Below are 25,296 nucleotides of genomic sequence, written 5' to 3'. Positions count from 1 at the left end.
TTAGTTTCAACTTAAATAGTTTACTAAATATACATTTGTTGCTCAATAAATCGTAAACTTGCTTCCAAATAAAAAAAGGGGTGTGATATCCACACACTTCATTTTACTTCTCACACATGTTTTTAATTTTTGGCCGTCGGATCGGATGAATTAAAAAAGATCAACGGACAGAAATTATCAAGAGATGTGGGAGAAGTAAAATAGGATGTGTGGATAGTGTCACATCCCGGCCCGGGAGGGACCACTTCCTGGGCCCGCTCCACCACCGTAGCACGATACTGTCCGCTTTGGGCCCCGACCACGCCCTCACGGTTTTGTTTCTGGGAACTCACACAAGAAATTCCCGATGGGTCACCCATCCTGGGAATGCTCTCGCGCGCTACTCGCTTAACTTCGGAGTTCCGATGGAACCCGAAGCCAGTGAGCTCCCAAAAGGCCTCGTGCTAGGTATGGATGAGAATATACATATAAGGATCACTCCCCTGGGCGATATGGGATGTCACAGATAGCACACCCCAAAATAAATGAAATAGAAAAGGATACGATCAGTTACTTGATACCGATTGTCAGCAAGAACTGTTGCTAGCGCGTTAGCAATAGTTTCGACTATGAATCGCTAGCTTTATACCGAACTCCTCTTTTCAAAATTTTCAAGTTTTTTGTTTTATGCTTTATGTTTATTTTAGTTCTGTTACCATAACAACAAACTATCAAATTCATATTCTTCAAAATATATTTTTGAATGCAAAATCTATTATCGTACCTACTTAAACACTTGTAATCAACGATTAAAGATATTTGAATTTAATAGTGGTTACTCAGATAAAGTAATGTACGAAGAAAAAACTCAAAGGAATAAACAAAAAAGCAGAAAATAAATTTAAAAAATGGAATTGGGAAAGATCGATACCACGCTACCGATCCACGCCTATTCGTATTTAAATCATCGTTCAATCTATTTATTTTCACCTTCACCCAATCGTATTTAAAACAGTTTTAAGTCAGTTTCTAGAACTTCGTACATAAATCATTGTTAATTTTTCACCTTCACCTCACCATGTAATGTGAAGATTATAGTAATACTTTTTGTTATATTCTTGAGGGTGGAACACCATTTTAACAATGTTTTGGGCCTACCTACTATATTTTTTTCACTTATTTTTTTAGTTTCAACTTAAATAGTTTACTAAATATACATTTGTTGCTCAATAAATCGTAAACTTGCTTCCAAATAAATAAAGGGATGTGATATCCACACACTTCATTTTACTTCTCACACATGTTTTTAATTTTTGATCGTCGGATCAGATGAATTAAAAAAGATCAACAGACAGAAATTATCAAGACGTGTGAGAGAAGTAAAATAGGATGTGTGGATAGCACACCCCAAAATAAATGAAATAGAAAAAGATACGATCAGTTACTTGATACTGATTGTCAGCAAGAACTGTCGCTAGCGCGTTAACAATAGTTTCGACTATGAATCGCTAGCTTTATACCGAACTCCTCTTTTCAAAATTTTCAAGTTTTTCGTTTTATGCTTTATGTTTATTTTAGTTCTGTTACCATAACAACAAACTATCAAACTCATATTCTTCAAAATATATTTTTTAATGCAAAATCTATTATCGTACATATTCAAACACTTGTAATCAACGATTAAAGATATTTGAATTTAATATTTGTTACTTAGATAAAGTAATGTACGAAGAAAAAACTCAAAGGAATAAACAAAAAACAGAAAAATAAATAAATAAAAATGGAATTGGGAAAGATCGATACCACGCTACCGATCCTCGCCCAGTCGTATTTAAATCATCTTTCAATCTATTTATTTTCACCTTCGCCCGGTCGTATTTAAAACAGTTTTTAGTCAGTTTCTACAACTTCGTACATAAATCGTTGTTAATTTTTCACCTTCACCTCATCATATAGTTTGAAGATTATAGTAATACTTTTTGTTATATTCTTGAGGGTGGAACGCCATTTTAACAATGTTTTGGGCATCCCCACTATATTTTTCACTTATTTTTTTAGTTTTCGACTTAAATAGTCTACTAAATATACATTTGTTGCTCAATAAATCGTAAACTTGCTTCCAAATAAATAAAGGGGTGTGATATTCACACACCTCATTTTACTTTTCACACACGTTTTTAATTTTCGGCTGTTGGAACAGATGAATTAAAAAAGATCAACGGACATAAATTACTAAGAGGTGTGAGAGAAGTAAAATAGGGTGTGTGGATAGCACCCCCAAAATAAATGAAATAGAAAAGGATACGATCAGTACTTAGATACCGATTGTTATGAATAACTGTCGCTAGCGCATTAGCAATAGTTTCTACTACTAATCGCTAACTTCATATCGAACACCTCTTTTCAAAATTTTCAAATTTTTTGTTTTATGGTTTATGTTTATTTTAGTTATGTTACCATAACAACAAACTATCAAACTCATATTCTTCAAAATATATTTTTTAGTGCAAAATCTATTATCGTACATATTTAAACACTTGTAATCAACGATTAATGATATTTGAATTAACTTAAGAAAAGCTAACATAAAAAAATAATAAAAAAATAATCATCGCTTAATCAAATTACAACATAAATAAATATATATAGTCTCATATAGAACCCGAAAGATATAGTCCACTCATTGGGAGAGATTATTTTATAAAGTCCCAAAGATTTCTCGGAGCTCTAAAATAAGCTATATCCACCACTTTCCCAGCCTCATATAGAACCCCTCACTAAGGATGCTATAACATAAATTAAAAAAAAAAGCTCAAATTTCTGCAAATTAACATGAATTAAAAAAAAAAAGAAAAAAAAAGAAGATATTTTATCTGACGAAAGCTGAAATTTCCTTGTGAGCCTAGTCTATCCCAATGTTTTTTTGGCAGATCCAGCGTCATCTAATAGTGCTCTGGCTATGGAGAATTGGTGTTTTAGTAAGTCGTTGACTAAATTTATTCACAGCAACAACGATTATCGATAATCGCTTGGAAGTTTGAGAACTATTTAGCCCAAATGGAGAAAAGGGAAAAAAAAAAAATCAATAAGATCAAAAAAGGAAAACAAAGCTCATCCAATCAAGATATAGTCTTCCAAAACAAATATTTTCAGTAGATTCTTTTTACTGCTCCTATCCTCTTTTTTTTTAAACAATTTTCAGAAGAAAAAAAAACAGAAATTTCGACAAAAATTGCATAAATTACTAAACTTTGGGATTGCGGGCGAATTTGGAATAGTGTTCCCATTTCGCACCCAAAGCATATTCCTTTCTCTCTCCACTTTCTTCCAGAATTTATAAGTACACAAAAATCACGCAGAAAAACCTCAACTTTTTCAATGCAGAAGAAGCACCGAAGATCGAACGGAACCCAATCGATATTTCGCCATAGAAGCTCGATTGTTGCAGTCCCAGGTTCTTAATCTTGTGATTTTCCTTTTCTTTTTTCTTAAGTGCTTTTTATTTTCTGTTTGGTTCCTGAGAAAAATGAGGAAAAGCAAACGCAGAAAGAATGAAAGCCAAAAGCGAATGCCAAAGAAAAGTCCTTTTCCCAAACCCATTTGCACGCATTTCCCCTCTTTCCCATTTCCCTTGTCCAATTTTCTAGTTCTTTCCAAGAACAACTAATTCTTTCCAAATTCCAATCAAGAAAAATAAAAAATTGTATGTAAATTTAACCTTTACCTGTAGATTAGCAATAGCAAAAGCAAACTGATTCCAACAGTCTGGAGAAATTTGGGTTAAATCATCCATGTCTTCCATTAGGGAGTTTCTAGGCACACCTCCTTGGCTTGAATGACAGTTCTGTTTGTTTGCATTCGCCAGAACGAGGATCTTTGCGCTCTGCCTTCACACCTTCCCCAAGTGTCGTGGTTTGCTTGCCTTTTGATTCAACAATCTTAGGAACTTTAACAATGTTTTCATGCGCCCCAAGAGTGACACCAGCGGCTTTATGTTTCTTCCAAACATCTTCAAGCCTCGCACTAAGTTGCTCTCAGTTACTTTTTAATTATAAGCTCTGGTATCTGCTTCACATCCTTGTCTTTCATAACACAAAACATATGAGAACATGGGATGCCTTCAGATTCAAACATTTTGCATGTGTAATTGAGCCGAATACCGTCTTTTGTGCGCAAAGGAGCTGTCCACTCACCTCCAACTTGGCCTTATTTTGATAGTGAGAAAATGCTACATACGCTAAAAACTACAGGAGGTTTAGATATCAGTCCACCAACTAATTTAATATGTATCAGAACCCTTTCAAATCACTCCCTCTGTGTATATGGTGGCAGTGTGTTCCTCCAAATCATAAAGTTGGGTAATTGGGTCCCGAGTGGAGGTCTTCACCTTAAATCACTCATTGCACATTTGTGTTTGTTGTATGACGACTTTATCAAGTTGGGGAATACATTTAAATAGCTTCAATTCGTTGCGTCCAAAGAAATCCTTCATGCATTGGTTAATGCTTTCAACGCGTTAAATACTTTGGAGTCCACCAAAAATGCAATTGCCCATCTTTCCTCCTTCAAATGCATTGTCTCCATCCAATCATCATTTTGGAAACCAAATGTTTCAAGCATGTGTTGCCAACGAAGATCGAATTCTTCTGGACGCATTAGCTCATACATACAGCTCTTGAATAGAGTTACTCGTTCCAGTATTTGCAAGTTGTCCTTTGCATTCTTTTTGACATTTGAGGCACAGAGTCGGTGATGACAATCAGGTAGGATTTTATAAATATGGCAACTTATGCCTTCATCGCCATCAGTCAACACAGAGATGGGCTTCTGCCCTTTCATAGCAGACAGAAATGTCCTCAACAACCATTCATAAGACTCACTAGTCTCATTAGCAAGGAACGCAGATGCAAATAGTATGTTATCTCTATGGTTATTTACCCGAACAAAAAACACCAATGGATTTCCATATCAGTTAGTCTTGTACCTGCTATCAAATATTCAAATGTCACAAAAAAAATAAAATAAATAAATAAATAAATAAACAAATAAATCAGCTAGCAAAAGCCGAAGTGAGCCTTTCCAAAACAGATTGGCCAGCCTATTTTCAGCGTCCATACTGGACTTGCAATATTGTCAACCTAATAATATCTAGAATAATCAAGTGGGTCATCCTTAATTAGCCGAAGCAGATGTTAGCAAATGTGAATTTCATTGAATGACTAATAATGTTATAATATTGTTGTATATATACAACCTTTCACACTTATCAAATGACTATTACATTCCAACTAATTAGCCACCTGTTACAACTATCCCAACAAACAAACAACTCTAAGTTTTATATCAACCGAGTCATTTATAAAACTATCCTTAACATCCCCCTCAAATTGAACTGAGGACTTCGAAGAGACATTTTGGATCTCAGAAACTGGAATATGTGCTTTGAAAGAGTTTTGGTGCAAATATCTGTAATATGGTCTTGTGTGCAAATAAAATGAACTGAGATAGCCTTGGCTAGCACTTTTTCTCGAATGTAATGGTTGTAAGAATATCAAACCTAGTGAAGCTAGTGATCCAAGTGAAGAGGAAACAATGGTTAAAATCATGTCACATGTCAATGGATACGAAGGGTTGTTATACAAAAGTTGTTAGAGTTGTAGTTTGTTAAAAGTGTGGTTTGTTGAAATAAGGAGGTTTTACACATTGTATTAGCTTAATAAGCAAGCTTTGTAATAGTATAATATAAAAAACCCTTTGTAACAGCTACTTGGCAATCAAGAAAGATCAATTCTCAATTCTCAAAAGCCCACAAGCTCTCTTTTTCTCAAACTTCCTTTGCATTTCTATTACATTTCTTTTGCATTTTCTGCAGTTCTCACATGGTAGCATCGCCAAGACACGATTTAGCGCTTCCGCATTCTTCTTGAAATCTCCATTCTCTTCTCTTCTAAATCCTCTAGTTTGTACAACTTCTGAGATACAATTGGGCAAAACTCATCATCAAATTCACAAGAAAATTGGAGTTCTTGTTCACGAAGATCAACTGTTTGATTAAAAGCATCAATGAAGAAATTTCTTGCTTTCTGCAGAGTTGGTTACAGCAGCACATCTAGAGAATTGTTCAATCACCAATCACCAACCTCATTCCAACAGTGCCAACATCCGTTACAGTGAAATTGGATGACACCAATTACTTAACATGGAGTTTTCAAATCAAATTGCTTCATGAAGCACATGGAATTGTGGAATTCGTCCACCAAGATTTGTCAATGATTCAACTGTCTAAGGGGTAAAGACAGATGTTTATCAACTTTGGAAAATGCACTATCATGCAATCATGCAACTTATTACTGCAACTCTGTCATCTACAACATTTTCTTACATTATTGGTAGCACTAGTCCTAATGAAATGTGGGTGAATCTAAAAGAAAGATTATCTTCTGTAACAAAAGCAAGCATCTTTCAATTGAAGACTGAGCTACAAAACATCAAGAAAGGTTCTGATTCAGTTTCTGAGTATCTACAAAAGATCAAAGATGCAAGAGATCATCTTGCAATAGCTGGAGTTGCTTTTGAAGGTGATGATATCATCATTCTTGCTCTCAAGGGACTCACTGCAGAATACAACACATTTCGACGTGTTATTAGAGGAATGGAAAATGGTATCTTTATCAAAGAATTTCGATCTCAGTTGCTTGCTGAAGAAGAAACTATCAATTAGTTTTTGGAATTAAATATGTCTTTTGGATTAGCAATGATGGCAAGTACTCAAACTCAAAAAGGAAAAACATTGGTTCTTGATTCTAACTCTATAGATTTAAGTAACTGTGGTTCATCTTCTGGGGGTGGATCAAATCAATCTAATAGTTCCAACAGTCAAAGTTATTTCTCTGGAAATCAAAATAGCTATAATAATGAAAATTATAATGGTGGTTACAATGGAGGATACAGAGGCAACAACTATAGGGGCAAAGGCAGAGGCAAATTCAATTACAACTCAGTGTCAAGGTTTAACACACCAACCAATAATCTTGGCATTCTTGGGGCTCCAAAACTATATCAATCCAATTGTCCTGATCATCCCTCAGAAATTCTAACATGTCAAATTTGCAGTAAAAATGACATGTTACAGTTGACTGTTTTCAAAGGCATACAGGTTCTTCAATTGGTTCATCATCACCTGTTCAGTGCCAAATTTGCTGGAAGTTTGGGTATACTGCTATTCAATGCTATCATAAAGGGAATTTTGCATATCAAGAGAGGGCTCATGCATCTTCTCTTAGTGCAATGCATGTTAATCATCACCCTTTAGCTCCACCAGATCAATTTTGGATTGTTGATACTAGAGCAACCTCTCATATGACATCTGAGCTTGCCAATCTTGAGTTACCTACTCAGTATCAAGGCACAGATACCATAACTACTACTAGTGGTGCATGTTTGGCTATTACCATTATTGGTTCTTCTAAGTTGCATGTTCAAATCATACTCTTTGAGTTCAAAAATGTTCTTCATGTACCAAAGCTATCACAACATTTACTCTCCATTTATTAACTCTACAAAGAAAATAGATACAGGTTTATATGTGATGAATTTTCTTTTTGGGTTCAGGACAAGATCATAGAGACAATGCTACCCAAGGGACTGTGTGGGGATGGTTATTACCCTATTCCATTTTACATACCATAGAAGCTATTATTTGCATCACCTCACAAACATGCATGCTATCTTGCAAAACTAGTACATACAACCTTATGGCATAAGAGGCTAGGACTCCAATCAAATGCAATTATTTATGTTATATTGCACAATAATCAAGTACTTGCATCATAAGCTACTGCAAACATTTGTACACCTTGTTTAGAAGGAAAATTTACAAAAATTCCATTCTTGTATTCTTCAAATAAGTTTGTACAACCTCTAGAAGTCATTCACAGTGATGTGTGGGGACCTTATCCCTTGTTATATGTTGAAGGTTTTAGGTACTATGTAAGTTTCATACATGAATGTACTTGATTTACATGGATATTTCCATTACATAATAAAGCAGAAATATTTTCAATAATTGTTCAGTTCAATGCATATCTATGTACTCAATTCTCTGCACAAATGAAAGTTTTTCAAAGTGATGGTGGTGGTGAATATTTGAGCACTAAGTTTAAGAACTATCTCTTGAATCATAGCATTATACATCAAATTTATTGCCCATATACACCAGAACAAAATGGTCTTGCAGAAAGGAAACACTTGCACATTATTGAAACTGTATTCACTCTATTACAAACTGCACATCTTCCTTCCAAATTTTGGTTTTATGCTTGTGCCATTGCAACCTACTTGATAAATAGAATGTCTTGTGCTACTCTAAAAATAAAATCTCCATATTTGCTATTATATGGTCAAATGCTTGGTATAAATCATCTAAAAGTGTTTGGATGTGCCTATTTCGATTACTTTAACCATATAACACAGATAAGTTTCAACCAAAAACCAAAATTTGTATTTTTCTAGGGTATGCAGGTCACTACAAGGGTTTTATTTGTTTTAATCTTGAGACAAATAAAACATATGTATCTAGGCATGTTCATTTTGGTGAAACAAAATTTTCATATCACACTATCCCTTCAAAAGCACAAAGCTCAAATTCTCTGCATACACCAGTATAAATATAGATCACTGCATTACCAAACATCTTATTACAAACTCAAACATTGTCACCCTCATATCATGAGTATTCATCATTGTCATTATCTTCACACTTTGAGGATAACAATTCATTTAGTGTCTCATAATCTTTATTTGCATCATCATCTAGTGCCACAGATTCCTAGCAAATAGATGCATTCGGAGCCCTAGATTCAATTCAAAACCCTATCAATGACATTGTTATTTCTCACTTTCCAAGTCTCACCACAACAATTGACTCATTTGCACAGTCACCTGTTTTTGTGGATCCTGATTTTCAACATGAACAACTCACTGTTGTTTTCCCCACATCAATGAATTTGCATCTAATGCAAACAAGATCAAAAGGTGGGATTATCAATAGAAAAGTTTTGTCTGCAATTGTTGATTCACCATCAATAGTTTTGGAACCAAAAACATTTTAAGGCAGCTACCAAGATCCCATAGTGGAAATCTGTAATGCAAGAATAAATAGATGCTTTGCACTCTCAACAGACTTGGTCTCTTGTTCCTTTGCCACTAACAAAAAATCTAGTGGGTTGTAAATGGGTTTACAAAATAAAAAAGAATGCAAATGGTTCCATAGCAAGATATAAAGCCAAGTTAGTAGCAAAAGGTTATAGCCAAGAGGAAAGAATTGACTATGGGGAAACCTTCAGTCCAGTAGTCAAACTAACAACCATTAGGCTAGTTCTTGCATTGGCAACTCATTACAAATTGTCTCTTAGACAATTAGATGTCAAAAATGCTTTTCTGCATGGTGTTCTTCAAGAGGAAGTCTATATGAAGTAACCTTTAGGCTTTGTAAGTGATAAACATCCATCTAACTTTGTATGCAAGTTACAAAAATTACTTTATGGGCTCAAGCAGGCCCCTGGAGCATGGAATGACATATTTACAAGCTTTTTACCTGGATTGGGATTTCAGAGTTCACAGGCTGATCCATCTTTATTTGTCAAGCACTCATCACTTGGTATTATGGTGTTATTGTTATATGTAGATGATGTGATTTTAACAAGCTGTAGTCTACAACTCATATCAACAGTTATTAAACATCTCACTGTAGAGTTTGATATGGAAGACTTGGGTCAATTGAATTATTTTTTGGGATTACAAATCAGCTATACACAAGAAGGGATTTTTATGTCCCAAGCCAAGTACATCTCAGAGTTAATCGATAAAGTTGATTTGTAGGAAGGAGCAAACCTTGTCCTACACCATGCTTGCTATATCACAGGCTATTGAAAGATGATTGAAAACCCTATCATAGCCTTGAGCAATATAAAAGCATTGTGGATGCACCACAATATCTTACCTTCACAAGATCTGACATAGCTTTTGTTGTCAATCAAGCATGTCAATTCATGCATAATCCAATGGAATCTCATGGTGTAGTTGTTAAAAGGATTCTCAGGTACCTCAAAGGCACTTCAGATTATGGTATACACTTTAAACCAGGACCAATTCATCTTTAGGCTTATAGTAATGCTGATTGGGCAGGTGATCCTAATGATAGAATGTCTATTTTTGGTTTTGTTGTGTTTTTAGGTTCCAATCATATATCTTGGGCTTCAAAGAAGCAACATACAGTATCATGTTCATTAACTGAAGGTGAATATCGTGCATTAGCAATTACAACAGCTGAACTTGCCTAAATAAGGTAGCCTTTTTATGATCCCTTTTTGTGATCTACACCTTCCACTTCTCATGTCTCCAATGCTTTATTGTGATAACATCTTAGCTATAGCTTTGTCTACAAATCCAATGTTTCATTCTAAGTCAAAAGATATCGAAATTGACTATCATTTTGTTCGAGAAAGGGTAACAAGAGGTGACCTTCATGTCCAACATGTGTCTTCTGTTGAACAATTTGCAGATATTCTAACTAAAGGCTTGTCTTCATCATTGTTTTATCAACACTGCAACAATATCATGCTTAGTTCCATGAAGAATGAACTTGAGGGGGGGAAGTAAGAATATCAAAGCTAGTGATCCAAGTGAAAAGGAAACAATGGTTAAGATCATGCCACATGTAAATGGATAAGAAGGGTTGTTATACAAAAGTTGTTAGAGTTGTCGATTGTTAGAAGTGTGGTTTGTTGAAATAAGGAGGTTACACATTGTATTAGCTTAATAAGTAAGCTTTGTGATAGTGTAGTATAAAATACCCTTTGTAAAAGTTACTTGGTAATCAAGAAAGATCAATTCACAAAAGCTCTCAAGCTCTCTCTTGCTAAAACTTCTTCTACATTTCTTCTGCATTTTCTGCAATTCTTACAATGGTAATCGATCACATCGTGATTTGTCCTGGCATGACATAGAGGATTGTTAGTTAGGGAAATGGCTGATATATTATCACACCAAAGTTGAGGAGCGTAGGGAAGTTAGAAGCCAATATCCACAAGTAGTTGACATATCCATTTGATTTCTGCAACAGTATTAGCAAGAGATCAATATTCTGCCTCTGTTGAAGAACAAGCAACAATCGGTTGTTTCTTAGCACTCCAGCTAATGATAGAAGAACCCAGAAAAATGCAATAACCTCCAATGGATTTTAAGTCAATAGTACATCATGCCCAATCATCATCTGAGAAGACTTTGATATATGGAGTTGATGAGGATTTTGATATATGGAGTTGATGAGGATTTGATATATGGTGTTGATGAGGATAGTTGTATATATACAACCTTTCACACTCACTAAATAACTATTACATGGATTGTTGTATATATACAACCTTTCACACTCACTAAATAACTATTACATTCCAACTAATTAACCACCTATTACAACTATCTCAACAAACTGACAACTCTAAGTTTTATCATCAACTGAGTCATTTACAAAGGTATCCTTAATAGTAGATGTACAAACCATGCACAACTGATTGTCTTGTTGCACTAACAGGACTCGATCAGTTGTTAGCCTGTTGATGCACAATATCGTTCAATCTCTCTATTAGTCGCCATTGGTTACGAAAGTTATAGGGGATGAGGAGGTTTTGATTCTAGAAAACTCCTTCCCTAGCTGCCAATTTTATTTCTTCCTTGAGAATCAGAAGACGAGAAAGATCGGGATGGGGGAAATATCAGTTTATTAATTTATTTTTTAGTTCTAAATAAATAAAAATAACATATGTCAGTATGATGACTTGTGATTGGATGAGATGACTAATGGGGTGAAGGACATTTTTACCCCCTATATCTTAACGAAGATTGAAAATTACTAATTGAATTGATATTGCTAACGGACTTGACCACAGAGTTATGATTAACAACTTTTTCACCACATGGGTCACTTAAAATAACTGTCTCACCACCCGGATCATGAAAAGCATATGGCCTAATTTTTATATTCTAATGAGTAAATTATTAGAATGTACATTGTTACATCAGCACGTTAACAATTTATGTGACAGACAAAATTAAAATATTATTGACAAAAAAACGTGTCATGACACTGTGTCTGTTAAATACAACTAGTCAAAATGTACTTCTAAACTATCTAGTGTAACAGTAATACAACACATGTACATCTAATGCTGTTTTGAGATGATGCAAATATACTTCAAAATGTTCAAAATACTTCCAATATTGTGGTGACGTTTGAGGTTACGCAACACACGTATACTTCCAAAATAGGTGACGTTTGAGATGATGCAAATAAAAGAATGAAAAGTGGCACGGCTCAGACCTTTTCAATCAATAAGTTCTTCTAAACTCTTCTAAGTATGGCGTGTAAAGCAAGCTACGTAACGCAACGCATAGATGATTTCAGAATTGTGGTCACACCTTTTTAGCTTCCTGAACCATCCTATAGCTACTTTAAGTAGTTGCAAACGGTTTCTGTGACTCACAGGAGAAGAAAGAATGTCAGGTCCTCAGTGCTGCTCAAACCCTCCGACCCTCAACCCTTCCAGCGGCACCGGCCATGTCGAAAAGCTCGGCGGTCTCGACTCCTATGTCACTGGCTCCCCTGACTCCAAGCTCGCCGTCCTTCTCGTCTCTGACATTTTTGGTAACTTCCCCACCACTTCAAAAACCTCTCTTTTTCTTCATATGATAATCTAGCTTATGTGATGTTCAGTTTTAGGTGAAAGTGTGCATGTTGTAACTGCTTTGTAATGGTACATGTTTGATTTGTCATGCAGGATTTGAAGCTCCAAACTTGAGGTATGATGACTACTCTCTTATCGGTTTTTCGACAGCTAATTTTATTTCAGTCCTTAATGTGCTAGATTAGTTCTAAGAATCGCTTTTTCTTGAATCTGAGCTTTTTATGCTGTCCTTTTTTCGATTTCGGATACTGATTCGGGGCCTTCAGTTACCCTTGCTGGTTAAGTTTGATGAATAATTTACTTAAAAAGTACAATCGTTAAGGAAGAAGAATAAAAGTTACAGTAGGTCTGTAATCTATGTCTAACTTATTTTTCAAAGGTATTTACAACCAATAGTTTCGGATTGTGGGATACCCTGCCTTTTTAATGACCCTTTCTGATGGTTTGAAGATCCAGACCTATACTTTTAGATTGTTCACTCTAAAATCTATGGAAGGCTTAAATTTCACATGCCAATTACTGACATCGGAGATTTTCATCGAAGAACAACTGTGTGTTGAATCACTGTATAGTAACCATGTTCCCATAATATCCTTTACTTAATGCCACCTGCCTTCCATTGTAAAGGAAGCTTGCTGACAAAGTTGCAGCTGCTGGGTTCTTCGTTGTGGTCCCCGACTTCTTGAACAAAGACCCTTATGTGCCTGAAGATGCCAATAGACCTCTTCCTGTTTGGATAAAAGATCACGGACCGGTTGGTTCTTTTGTCATTGTCTACTTATGCATATCCGTTATCCATTTTGTTTCGTTAATGATTGATCGAAGTACTTCTACAAGAAATCTCAGATGTTTATGTGTGTGGGTTCAGCTTGGCAGTCCCATGACTGTTGTTATGTTAAAAACTTTATGGTTGTTCACTGCTACGCTGATTCCACCTTCTGTGGCAATGAAAAAATACGAGCCCTAGCATTGGGGTGTTATAAAAGTTACTTTGCAATTTGGATATGTTCAAGTATTGTTAGCTTCTGAATCGTATTTTTGGATTGATAGGACAAGGCATTTGAAGATGCAAAGCCAGTTCTTGAAGCTCTAAAAAGCAAAGGTGTTTCTGCAATTGGGGCTGCTGGCTTCTGTTGGGGAGGTGACTTCATTTTCCTTTCTCGTTAACATCTTTGTTCCTCTATTTCATTTTTCCTTGCATCTATTTACTTTTATTTGTTGCTTTGTCGGTTGACGTTGAATTATTTGCGCTGTTTTCAGCCAAGGTTGTGGTTGAACTTGCAAAGCACGCCTTAATCCAAGCTGCTGTTCTGTGTCATCCTTCATTTGTCACTGTGGATGATATCAAAAGTAAGATATCTGTATTAATATTCAGAAAATATCTGCTTAGACACCATTATTGGAACGGAAAAAACAAATAATTAGCCTCACACTCATTCTGTGATCTATTCCTGGAACTACTTTCAGAGGTTAAGGTTCCGATTTCTATACTTGGAGCTGAGATTGATCAGATGTCCCCGCCTCAACTCGTGAAACAGTTTGAAGAGGTTTTAACTGCAAATGAGGTAGGAACATCCTTCATCTTCAATACTTTGTGCCTTTGTTTGTTTATTCTAATCATCGACATTTCCAAGTTGAGATGCCTTGCGAACTTTGTCTTTCTTATTATCATATTATGACATGTAATTGTGCATGGCATGGCATGGCTTAATACTTATACGTAACTTGCCCTTGCAAAAACAACTTATAAGGGAAGGGTGCCCGAGAACTCATATACCAATGCTGAGATATGATTTTCGAAAACGTTTTAATTTTGTTCTTTTCGAAGAAATGATAGAACAACACCAAAAACAGTCCCTTTCACGTTTGCGTTCACTACTGTGGTATCTTGTAGTGGTAAACTTTCGAAATTGTTGAAACGATTGTTGGTTTTGTGGAATCACAGGTTAAGAGCCATGTGAAGATATTCCCGAAAGTGTCACACGGGTGGACGGTGAGGTACAACGTCGAAGACAAAGCAGCTTGTAAATCTGCCGAGGAGGCTCATCAAGATTTGTTGGAGTGGTTCTTAAAGCATGTCAAGGGAGTGACGTTGTCAGCGTAGTGGTTTTCCTTATCTTATCAGCTGCTCTCTATTAGTAGTGATTAAATAATGCCTCTGGGAGTTTTATGTACCAGTATTTCAGCTGCTCTCTATTAGTAGTGATTAAATAATGCCTCTGGGAGTTTTATGTACCAGTATTTCTTTGTAAGGTTTTGTAGTTTGAACTGGACTGGACCGGCGTCCTCCATGTAACCCGGAAGAACCTCGGACACCATTTTGTTGTCATATAAGTATACTAGTTGGGGACGCCATATGGTTATGCCTCCCACCAAAAATGAGAATTTTGTAAGCGTCGTAAATTTGTTTCCGATACATAACCATTTCGGTTTTAGTTGTAGTTTTCACTTTTTTGTTAGGAAGAAAGGAGAAAAAGAGGGATGAGCAAAAGGTAGACGCATGTTGATGGAACAACAAATTTAGTTGGTTTTACTTTCCTAGATTTTGTTTCAAACATTCTTCGTCATCTACCCTTCCATACTCTTTCTCCATCCTCGTCCATTGTACTTCTCAATTTCTTTATAAATTCTCTCTATCAAGAAAAAATTAAAATAAAAACTAAAATGAATAGTTATCAACCAATTCAATATGAATTTGGATTTGAAAACCTTAGGTCCGCGACGATATATTTATTCATTTATACAACAATATTTAAAAAAATAATGGTGAAGTCATGAATTGTAAAGAAGAGGGCAAAATTTAGAAGGATAAAATGTCCCAAAAAAGAAGACAACTATTCAAAGTCTAAGTCCATGGTTTGCAGAAAGATTAATCACTATTTCATTTAGCTAAGTGACCTCATTTGATGAGAACCATCCAGAATATTCAAATGAGGATTGTAGTAACCAAAATATTCGAAGGAAGATAATGGACTCTCAAGCACTGTTTTTTATAGTATATTACCATTATTTCTTCGTTGGAATCAAAGCTGCAAAAAATGCAGATTTTGTATTCTCTGATTTAAAAAAAAAAAAACAAAAATAAAACTTTGATTCCGAATTATAAAATAACTGGATGAAAAAAAAAAATGGCGCACGCAGCGCAGCAACATCGTTAGCATCCTTCATTCAAGCATTTCATTTAACACTTTCCAGGGAGGTTTTGAAGGGCGGATTCCTCGCTCTTCATGAGGATTTTCGATGGGCACCCCTCTTCGCTCTGCTCTCTGCTGTAGCTTCGCCCTTGCTAAAAAGAGGAGAAGTTAGGTCTCGCAATGGGACATACACTAAGTAGGTGTTGAACTCAAATAAATATGGCTTAAATGTTGTGTTTACCTTATCAGTGCCATGTTTTCAATTTAGCCAAATTGATCCTCGTGTTTATTTTTGTCAGCTAACCTTAGACAATCTTTAAAGCACCGTTAAGATCGACTTGTACCTTGTACATGAGAAGACAAAAATATAATTCCACTATAACCTATTAAACCCATGCGAAATCAAATGATCGATGATGACGCCTCATAAATGTTTTCTTGGTGATCTCCAAGGAGTTCAATTTCAAATTGGTTTTTTGGTGACCTTGATGTAGTTATATATCACGTCTTTGATTTCTTTGTGCAGACAGGATGTACATGAGATCAAATTTATGCGAATGAGAACAAATATAGTTCCACTACTACAGAAAGTGAACAAGGTGTCAACAAACTGTTAGCAAAAAATTCTCAAAAGCCTTTCAAACTCAAAGACTCGACCTCGGCACAATTACCCTTGCGATGGAGAGTGGCAGAACGCAACGCAAGAGGCCTGTAATCTTTCAAATCCTTGGTTTATTTTCCAAGATAATTGTCCTAAATATTATTAGGCAAACTAAAATTTTAAATTAAATGATGTGTCACTAATAAAAAATAAGCATGTTAATATCTAATCATCAACAATCCAATCATTTAATTTACAAAATTTAGTTTAAAAATTTGGTCTCCCTAGCATTACCCGATTTGCAATTCAACAATAAGATGTCCTCAAGACTATCTAGCGTGAAATATTTTTGAAGTGTCGTTGTCGATCATCTGATCTCGTGCACATTAATGGGTTTACCGTTGAATTATATTTTTATCTCAATTTAACAGTCTTTTAATGGAAAATTAGCTAATGAAGGGGACCAATTTGACCAAATTGAAAGAACGGGGACCAGATTGACCGTTAGGTTAAAAGACATGAACCATTTTGATATTAAAGCCTATAAATATAATACTTTATCATCGTTTATATGAGCTAAATTTAAGATCTTCGATTAAGAATATCAAAAATATTGTCATTCTATAGTCCTAATTGGTAAATCTACAACAAATTGATGTTTAAAGTTTAATTTGATAATAACAGATGTTTGTGTTACAACGAAATTGTAAATCTTATTCAGTGGCGTTGGTTTGGGAGTTCATTTGTCAAAGTCTGGTGTTGGTAGTCCATTTGTCAGAGTCATCAAAAGCTGTCAAGTTTGGATGCGATTCCATAGTTGTGGTTGTGGGAATAAGGTGAATGTAATATTATAGCCACTCTCTAAATTTGAGTAAAATCGGATCGTAATTATTGAAAAGAAGGAGGGTCATGTTTAATGCATGTTAACTAGAGTTCCTCTCCCTCTCCCAATCCTAACCTTTCCTTCTAATCAATTAGTTAACGAGTCAACTCAACTCAACTAAACTATCATAAATTATTTGATTAGATAAACAGGCTGTGTGCTTGTTTCAGAGAAGCAAAAACAAAAATGTCAGGCCCTCAGTGCTGCTCCCACCCACCAACCCTGAACCCATCGAGTGGCTCCGGCCACGTCGAGAAGTTCGGCGGTCTCGACACCTATCTTGTCGGCTCCCCTGACTCCAAGCTCGCCGTTCTTCTCCTCTCTGATATTTTTGGTTCTTTCTCAACTCCCACAACTTAAAAAATCTCTGCTTTTTAATTTGGTTCAGTAATTTCTGCAATTTTTTTTTTCATTTTCTGACATGGGTTATGTTTATTTATTGTGTTTTGATTGGCCTGTGTATGGTTTTTATTTATAGGGTATAGATTTTTGGAGTGTATAATTGGTGTTATGTCACCGATACTACAGTATATTTACTAGACAAGTTTGATACTTAACTATTATGTTAATAGGTGCTATAAATATGTTTTGGTTGACTGATGATAATCTAGCCTCAGCTGTGTTCACTTAGGTCATATCAGAGCATAGTTTGTTTTGGTTGACTGAGGATATTTGTAACTGCATGTCATATGAGAGCATAGTTTGTTTGCCTTTTTGTGTGTTTCTTTCGTCTGTTTCTGTTCCTTCCCCGATCGCGGGAAATAACTGATTTTCGATCAGTTGTATAAAATTGCTTCCTGAGTCTATGACGTTGTATCAGCAAACCACTTGTTATTTTAACATGTTTATTGTTTGTGCAGGATATGATGCTCCAAAATTGAGGTATGACTTGTTGCATATCCGTTTTTCTACAGCTACTTTGTCTGTGTTGCAACGGTGTGATGGATTAGTTCTCTGAATTGCATTTCAGAGAACTGAAGAAAAAAAAAAACCTTCATAATTTGCCTTCTGTTTACCATATTAAAACCAAACCCACTTTTTTTTTTTTTTTGTAATAATTAGCCTTATGTTTTACCATATAAAAATCATATCCACTGTTTTGGACAGTTAATATAAAACAAGGGGTAAAACAAGACTAAGACGGTCTAGAACAAGATCGGGTTTTAAGTCTTGACTAAAAATTTTTGTTCGAATCTAACGTGTTAATCTTTTATTTATCAAAGCTCATAAACAAGTTTTGTTCTTATGATATATTAATCATTTCAATACTAAAAATTTAAGCTCTACTACTCTTATTTGATTGAAATTTTTCATTCCAATACAAAAAACAAAACCTTTAATTTTTCTCCCATTCAATAAATTGCAATTACTTTGTTTAATTATTTTTGTATGGCTTAAAAGGCCCCTTCTAGTCTAGATTTCTGGATCCGTCAGTGTCTGGAAAGATAGATTATCCTTCTAGTTCTCAACATCATAAAAAAAAAAAAAAAAATTTCGAAGCACAGTTGTGTTAGTCACTTGATCAATCACAATATCATTTGCGTGTTTTCATAATCTCATGTACCCTTCAACTAACACCACCTGCCTTCTGTTTTGAAGGAAGCTGGCAGACAAATTTGCAGATGCTGGCTTTTTTGTTGTGGTCCCTGACTTCTTTTACGGAGACCCTTTTGAACTCGGAGAGGAGGGATTTGACGCTCTCCCTGGCTGGCTAAAACATCATGAACCGGTTGGTTCTCTTATCATGTAGAGATCAAGAAATTGTTCCTTTAATTATAATTGAATTCTTTTACAAGTATCCCTTCGTGATTCTTGAATTCGCATAAAATGTTTAAGATAATGTGAAATTCTTGTATTGAGGCTGTTTTAAGTTGAAGATGCGTGTGGCTTCAGCTTGGAAGTCGAATTACTGTTGATGTTTTCAAAGTTTATATGATTTTTTCCACCTCTGACGAAATAAAAAGACCTGATTTTGTAGTGTTTTAAAATCAAACTGTTGATTGTGGAAGTATTGTTAAAATGTCTCGCTCTTCTAAACAGGACAAAGCATTCGAAGATACAAAACCATTACTTGAAGCTTTAAAAAGTAAAGGTATTTCTGCAGTTGGTGCTGTAGGACTCTGTTTCGGGGGTGAGCTCATTTTCCCCTCCTGATGGATTCTTCTCTTGATAATTTTTTAGTTCCTTTTTCAGTTTAATAGAATGTCTCGTCTTTCTAAATTTTGGTTTCGTTTCGGATTTCTTCTCAGCCGTAATTTAGTAGTCCAACCTATGGGAAAATGTTTCGGTTGACACTGAATCATTTGTGCTGTTTTCAGCCAAGGTTGTGGTTGAACTTTCAAAGCATGACTTAATCCAAGCTGCTGCTATGTGTCATCCTGCATTTGTCACTGTGGATGATTTCAAGGGTACGATTTCCCTATTTAATTTTCAAGAAATATTTAGCTAATTAGTGTAGGTGTCAATTTAAACGAACACATACCTACGTTTTCTAATATTTACCCTAAGAAAGTGTAGATTGAAAAAATAAAAAACGGTTCGGTCTGTGTTTATTGATAAATTCCTGGGGCTAAATTGCAGCGGTTAAGGTTCCCACTCAAATACTTGGCGCTGAGATTGATCATTTGTCTCCACCTGAAGTCGTGAAACAATTTGAGGAGGCTTTAGCTGCAAAACCTGAGGTGGGAAATATCTTGATCCAAACACTTTTCAATGATTTCAATGTAGTTGTTGATTTTAATCATGGACATCCTTTTAGCCCTTGAGATGACTTCGGGTTTAGTCGTTCTCATTCTGTCATGGGTTATTGGTAGAAATATGTCACGGATTATAGGTCGAACTTGCCCTTACAAAACCAAAGGTGTTCAAGGGCTTATATATTATGCTTAGATATTCTACCTTCTTAATGTGGTTCTATTTCTTCAACGTCTCGCGTTTATGTATTTGCAATGACAGTTTGGTTTATGGAATCACAGATCAAAAGCCATGTGAAGATATTTCCAAAAGTGGAACACGGGTGGACCACTAGGTACAACGATGAAGATGAAGCAGCTTGTAAGGCTGCTGAGGAGGCTCATCAAGACTTGTTGGAGTGGCTCCAAAACCATGTCAAGTGAATGGTACCGTCATTACTGTGAAACGTTCTATTGTAATAACAAGAATAATTTGAACCCTATCGTACCAACCGCATTCTATTTACTATGAATAAGAACAATGCCTGCACTTTTAAGTGCCAATATTTGTATGTAAAATTTATCGCTTGGAAGAGTACATGTTTGAGAATAATGTGATGCTTGAAGGTTTGGAATTTGCTGAGTGGTATAATTCATGTTCAAACGTTTGATGATATTGATTAGTGTATCATAAATAAATAAATTTTATTATTTTAAACCAATTATCAAAATAGAACCCCACATTACGTGATTTTCTGTAATACAAAATTCTTTTCTAAATAATTGCGAAATACGAGTAATTAATTAGCACGCAACAATACAAGTCAGTCGACTGTCTCAGTGTACTGGGTTTGGTGTGCCATGGCCCTGGACTCTTGGACTAGTGCAGCTATTAGTTGTTCTCCTGAACTTTTAGCATTAAGCTTAGGTCATTCCTCCCGTCATCTCACAAATAAAGAATTGAATAAAAAAAAATTAATGAAAAAAATTAGGTCATTCCTCTCATCATCTCACAAATAAAGAATTGAATAAAAAAAACTAATGAAAAAAATTTAAAAATTTTAAATTAAAAAAAAAAGTCATCTCACAAATAAAGAATTGAATAAAAAAAAAAACTAAAAAAATTAGGTCATTCCTCCCGTCATCTCACAAATAAAGAATTGAATGTAAAAAACTAATAAAAAAAATTAAAAAATTTTAAAAAAAAAAAGAATTTAATAATTTTATTTAATGATAAAGATAAGAAAAATTTAAAAAAAAAAAAAAAAAAAAAAAAAACAAACTTACCATACGCGCGTGAGTGGACCGACCAGTGGACTGTGCCCAATGTTTTCTTCGGTGGAAACCACGTCGGTGGATTTGACAAAACAACCCATTGCAACTTCTTGCTTTTTTAATCATCACTCGCATTTCTCTTGTATTTTTTAAATCATTAGAACCATTTCTTTTGTTTTTTTTTAATCACTACATCTATTTCTTTTGTTTTTTTAACTCTTCACTCACTCTATTTCCCATGTTCATTTGTCTGCCTTGCACATCACTTGCCATTTTCTCCTCCCAGTTTTATTTTTAGTGTTATTTTCTAATAGTAATCAAGATAACGAGAGATTTTTTTAATATGTCTAAATGACACATCCCGACCCAGAAAGTCCACTTGGATTCTGAATCGAGTTGTGCTGGCCGACATCTGGAAGGTGACGAAGCCATAAAATGTGATAGTGTATAAAAAGTGAATAAATTTGAATCTAAAAGTGTCTAAATACCAGAGTGCGCTACGAGTGGGAGTGAACCCATTTCACACGCGATGTCAGAGCATAAGTAAGGTACAGTAGTGTGGGTAAGAATCATACCCTTAAAAGTAGCCACCAATACTAAGATTAGCTATATATCCTCGTCGATACGAACTCAGCAGTTAAAATCTGAAGGGGTACAAAACAGAAAGTGTGAGTAAGCAGTAAAACCAAGCTTCCCAAAACTATTACCTTTCTAACAGTAATAACCCCTCACTATAATTCCCTTATCGTTTTCTATAGGACAGTACAACATATATACATATATCCAAACCATACTCAGAAATGACCAAAACCACGGTTTGCCATCAACTCCACCATGCAATAATAAGTAGGCTAAATGAACTTAATCAATACAAAATGATATATCAGTCGGAGTCATCTAATATGACATGTACCACTTATCCATATCTCGTCAATCATGGCTAGCATATAAGTCGAAGTCACCTATAATGACCTGTACGACTTATCCATATCTCATCAATCATGGCTAGCATATAAGTCGGAGTCACCTATAGTGACCTGTACGACTTATCCATATCTCATCAATCATGGCTAGCATATAAGTCGGAGTCACCTATAGTGACCTGTACAACTTATCCATATCTCATCAATCATGGCTAGCCAATAGCTCAATAAGTATACCTGCACACGAGTCGGAACCACCTAAAGTGGTCTATACGACAGGACTGGGTATAAATAAATACGCTCAAGTGCTACGATCACGTGAAGACTGTGCAAATAATCGCGGGTCACCTACGAGTCGGAACCACTTAAAGTGGTCTGTACGACAGGACTGTGCACCTATATTGGATCCAAGGTGAGCGTAAGGTGCGGGAGGTGAACATCACGTGAAGAACTGTGCCCTGGCCACGGGCGGGAGCACTAACACCGGGGTGCAAGTTTATGAGCTCTCAATGCATCTCAATATAACATGTGCAAATCATGGCAACCAGTACGACAGTATCGAAGTTGCCTAACACATAATTGTAGTCATGCTATAACGCAATCGATTCAACTAATACCATAAACTCACTTGAACTTACCTGGGTGTCCTGCGTTCACCTTTGCACTTGAAAGCATTCCCAATAATTATATGCAAGTAATATACATATGGATATACCATGATGCAATCTAATACTCAACCATGTCGTAGCATTTTCAATTATAAACAATACGGTGTGAAGTGTACAGTCAATAACGCCTTACTCCTGAACTACTTATTTTCAGGGATAATTATCCATGACAACCCAATTAACACTAATTTAACTAACTAATTCACAAAACTAAAACTTGCATTTACCAATTTCCTCCGCATTACTTAATTTCCCAAGCAAGACTTTTGTCTCAAATATTTTATGGCTGCATTTAACGTCTCGTTAGACTGCCTACGTACGCTAAACAGGGATCAAGTCATTCGTAGTTCATATAGGTACTTCAAGCATTCACAATAATTATATGAAGGTAATATACCTAATCAATTTAAAAGTGTCAATAAAACTCTCAATAATATGTACGATAAAAAGGAAAAGATCCACTCACCTGGAGTCCACGCTATGATTCTCTAGCGCACGCACATCGAGACATCACGATCTATCGTCGCCTGTGACTAATTATCAAATCACGTCTCAAAGTTTTTACCGATAGAATACATAATTTACATAAAACATATCCTCAAGGACCTTCAAGAATAATTTGAGACTCATTGACCAAAAGTCAACCGTCGATCAAAGATCAACGATAGGGTCTACAACCCTGTATAACTTGACCCGGAAGATCCGCATATCAGATTTCCAATCCGCAACTCCCAACGATCCACAATATGTTTCTAGAATAACATATTAAAATTTCATTATGATCCAATGGTCAGATCTCCACCAATTGCCTAAAACAAGTGGCCGTGAACATTTATTTTGCTAACTTGCAAATTCAATTCGGGAAGATCCGTACATCGGATTCCCGATCCATAAATTCCTATGATCTTTAAATATTACATATTATAATGTACCCAAGTTTGGTGACGATCCAACAGTCAGATCGTCGATTCACATTTTCATCAAGCAACGTATCGTAACGAATTTAGGTTCCAACGATCAACCTATGTCATTCAAATAACAAAACTGAATTCAAGACATTTGACATACCCTAAAAATAGCATTGGCGGCCCACTGGCCACGCGCCGCCTCACGCGCGGCCGCCCCGACTCGCCGGAAAATCCAACTATTTCCAAAAATTCTCAAACTTCACAGAAATGAAGATCTCAGTGAGTGGAGCAACTTTCATACCTTCCACGAAGTCCAAAAGTGGACGGAAGATGACCAATTTTTCCCACAAAGCCAGCGGGTGCCTAAAACTTCCCGACGTCGATTCGTCGTCTACGGTGGTCCAACGGGGTCAAGGTTGGTTGGGTTTTGCTCCTGGGATGATGGGATACAAAGCCCAAGTGGTGGCATCAGCCATCGCTTTGCCGGAAAATCGAAAAGGGTGGCCGGAGCACTATTGATTTTCATCAACTTTCGTGGCCTCAAACCGCCACATACCTTGGTTAATCAAGGTGGTTCTTTGGTGGGTTTTGTAGAGGGGAAAGAGAGCTTCAAGATGGTGGTGGTGGCATCGAAAAATTCCATCGGAGTTGGCCGGAATTGGCCTTGGAAAATGGGTGGTCACATAGGTCGGGTATGGGTGCACGGGAAGCTTTCCCTTTTTTTTTTTTTCTTTTCTTTTCTTCTGTCTTTCTGATTGGCTGCAGGCTTCCCTCCTCTCTTCTAATTGGTTCCTTGTCCCTTTAATTTAATTGGTCCACTAATTCACAAGGTGGGAATTCAAATATTTAAATAATCAATTTCAAACGTCCATAACTATACCGTTATAATCCGGACTCGCAAACGGCTTTCGCCTATGCGTTCACACCAACAAGTACTACGAGAATATGTTAAAAGAATAAGTCATACGTCTCTCTAGACGATGGTCAACATAAGTCAAAATCTTTGCCTCTATGGCATTTTCGTAAATTCACGCTTTTAAAATAAAATAAAAACGTAAAATTTGGAACGGGTTGTCACACTAAAATACGATATTAAATATATCTTTATATAAGTGGTAAGATTTTTGTGTTAATAACATAAAAAATAAAATTTCCCACCAACTACATAATAACACGTGATGTACTACTTATGTTACGGGCACAAGAAAAAATTTCTTCAAGATGACACCTAAGCTCAAGAAATTGGATGGAGAGCTACGTTTAATTATTGTAGGTATGTAAAAAATGTGAGGGAATTTTAATATGGTAATTATAAACAAATTTTTAAATATAATTACTGAGAACATAATCTTCTCAAGGTTTTGATTTAAATGATCACTTCTAGGCTCATCGTTTTCGGCGCAATTGGTGCTTTTACAGAACCAAATAGGTTCTAAGTTTCAAACCTTAAGAATCTGAACCAAGAATGAGACATTATTTATAAAACTTGACTAATAAATAGACACTATTT

At 35.7% G+C, this 25,296-nt stretch overlaps 2 protein-coding genes across 2 annotated transcripts; both read left to right on the top strand.

The window, feature by feature from the left end:
- The first annotated feature begins 12,459 nt into the window (after nt 1-12,459).
- LOC103955615 (endo-1,3;1,4-beta-D-glucanase) lies at nt 12,460-15,101 on the top strand. The gene is made up of 7 exons (XM_009367515.3): nt 12,460-12,682; nt 12,816-12,837; nt 13,350-13,476; nt 13,773-13,863; nt 13,983-14,072; nt 14,190-14,287; nt 14,668-15,101. The coding sequence occupies exons 1-7, from the start codon at nt 12,535-12,537 to the stop codon at nt 14,824-14,826; spliced, it is 735 nt and encodes a 244-aa protein (XP_009365790.2). The 5' UTR covers nt 12,460-12,534; the 3' UTR covers nt 14,827-15,101.
- A 2,353-nt stretch (nt 15,102-17,454) lies between these two features.
- On the top strand, nt 17,455-20,647 carry LOC103955616 (endo-1,3;1,4-beta-D-glucanase). Its single transcript, XM_018649528.2, has 7 exons — nt 17,455-17,674; nt 18,201-18,222; nt 18,940-19,069; nt 19,381-19,471; nt 19,659-19,748; nt 19,921-20,021; nt 20,316-20,647. The coding sequence occupies exons 1-7, from the start codon at nt 17,527-17,529 to the stop codon at nt 20,454-20,456; spliced, it is 723 nt and encodes a 240-aa protein (XP_018505044.2). The 5' UTR covers nt 17,455-17,526; the 3' UTR covers nt 20,457-20,647.
- Nucleotides 20,648-25,296: the final 4,649 nt, after the last annotated feature.

Source organism: the organism of the source record quoted next, unplaced genomic scaffold (genome assembly GCF_019419815.1).
Source record: "Pyrus x bretschneideri cultivar Hongxiangsu unplaced genomic scaffold, Pyrus_bretschneideri_v1 Contig6, whole genome shotgun sequence".
In the NCBI taxonomy this organism is placed as follows: domain Eukaryota; kingdom Viridiplantae; phylum Streptophyta; class Magnoliopsida; order Rosales; family Rosaceae; genus Pyrus; species Pyrus x bretschneideri.
This window is presented reverse-complemented; position numbering and strand designations above follow the sequence as displayed.

Coding starts and splice junctions, on each gene's coding strand:
- LOC103955615 (XM_009367515.3), top strand. CDS start 12,535: ATGTCAGGTCCTCAGTGCTGCTCAAACCCTCCGACCCTCAACCCTTCC. Junction 12,838..13,349: donor TTTGAAGCTCCAAACTTGAG/GTATGATGACTA, acceptor TCCATTGTAAAG/GAAGCTTGCTGACAAAGTTG. Junction 13,477..13,772: donor GGATAAAAGATCACGGACCG/GTTGGTTCTTTT, acceptor TTGGATTGATAG/GACAAGGCATTTGAAGATGC.
- LOC103955616 (XM_018649528.2), top strand. CDS start 17,527: ATGTCAGGCCCTCAGTGCTGCTCCCACCCACCAACCCTGAACCCATCG. Junction 19,070..19,380: donor GGCTAAAACATCATGAACCG/GTTGGTTCTCTT, acceptor TCTTCTAAACAG/GACAAAGCATTCGAAGATAC. Junction 20,022..20,315: donor CTTTAGCTGCAAAACCTGAG/GTGGGAAATATC, acceptor ATGGAATCACAG/ATCAAAAGCCATGTGAAGAT.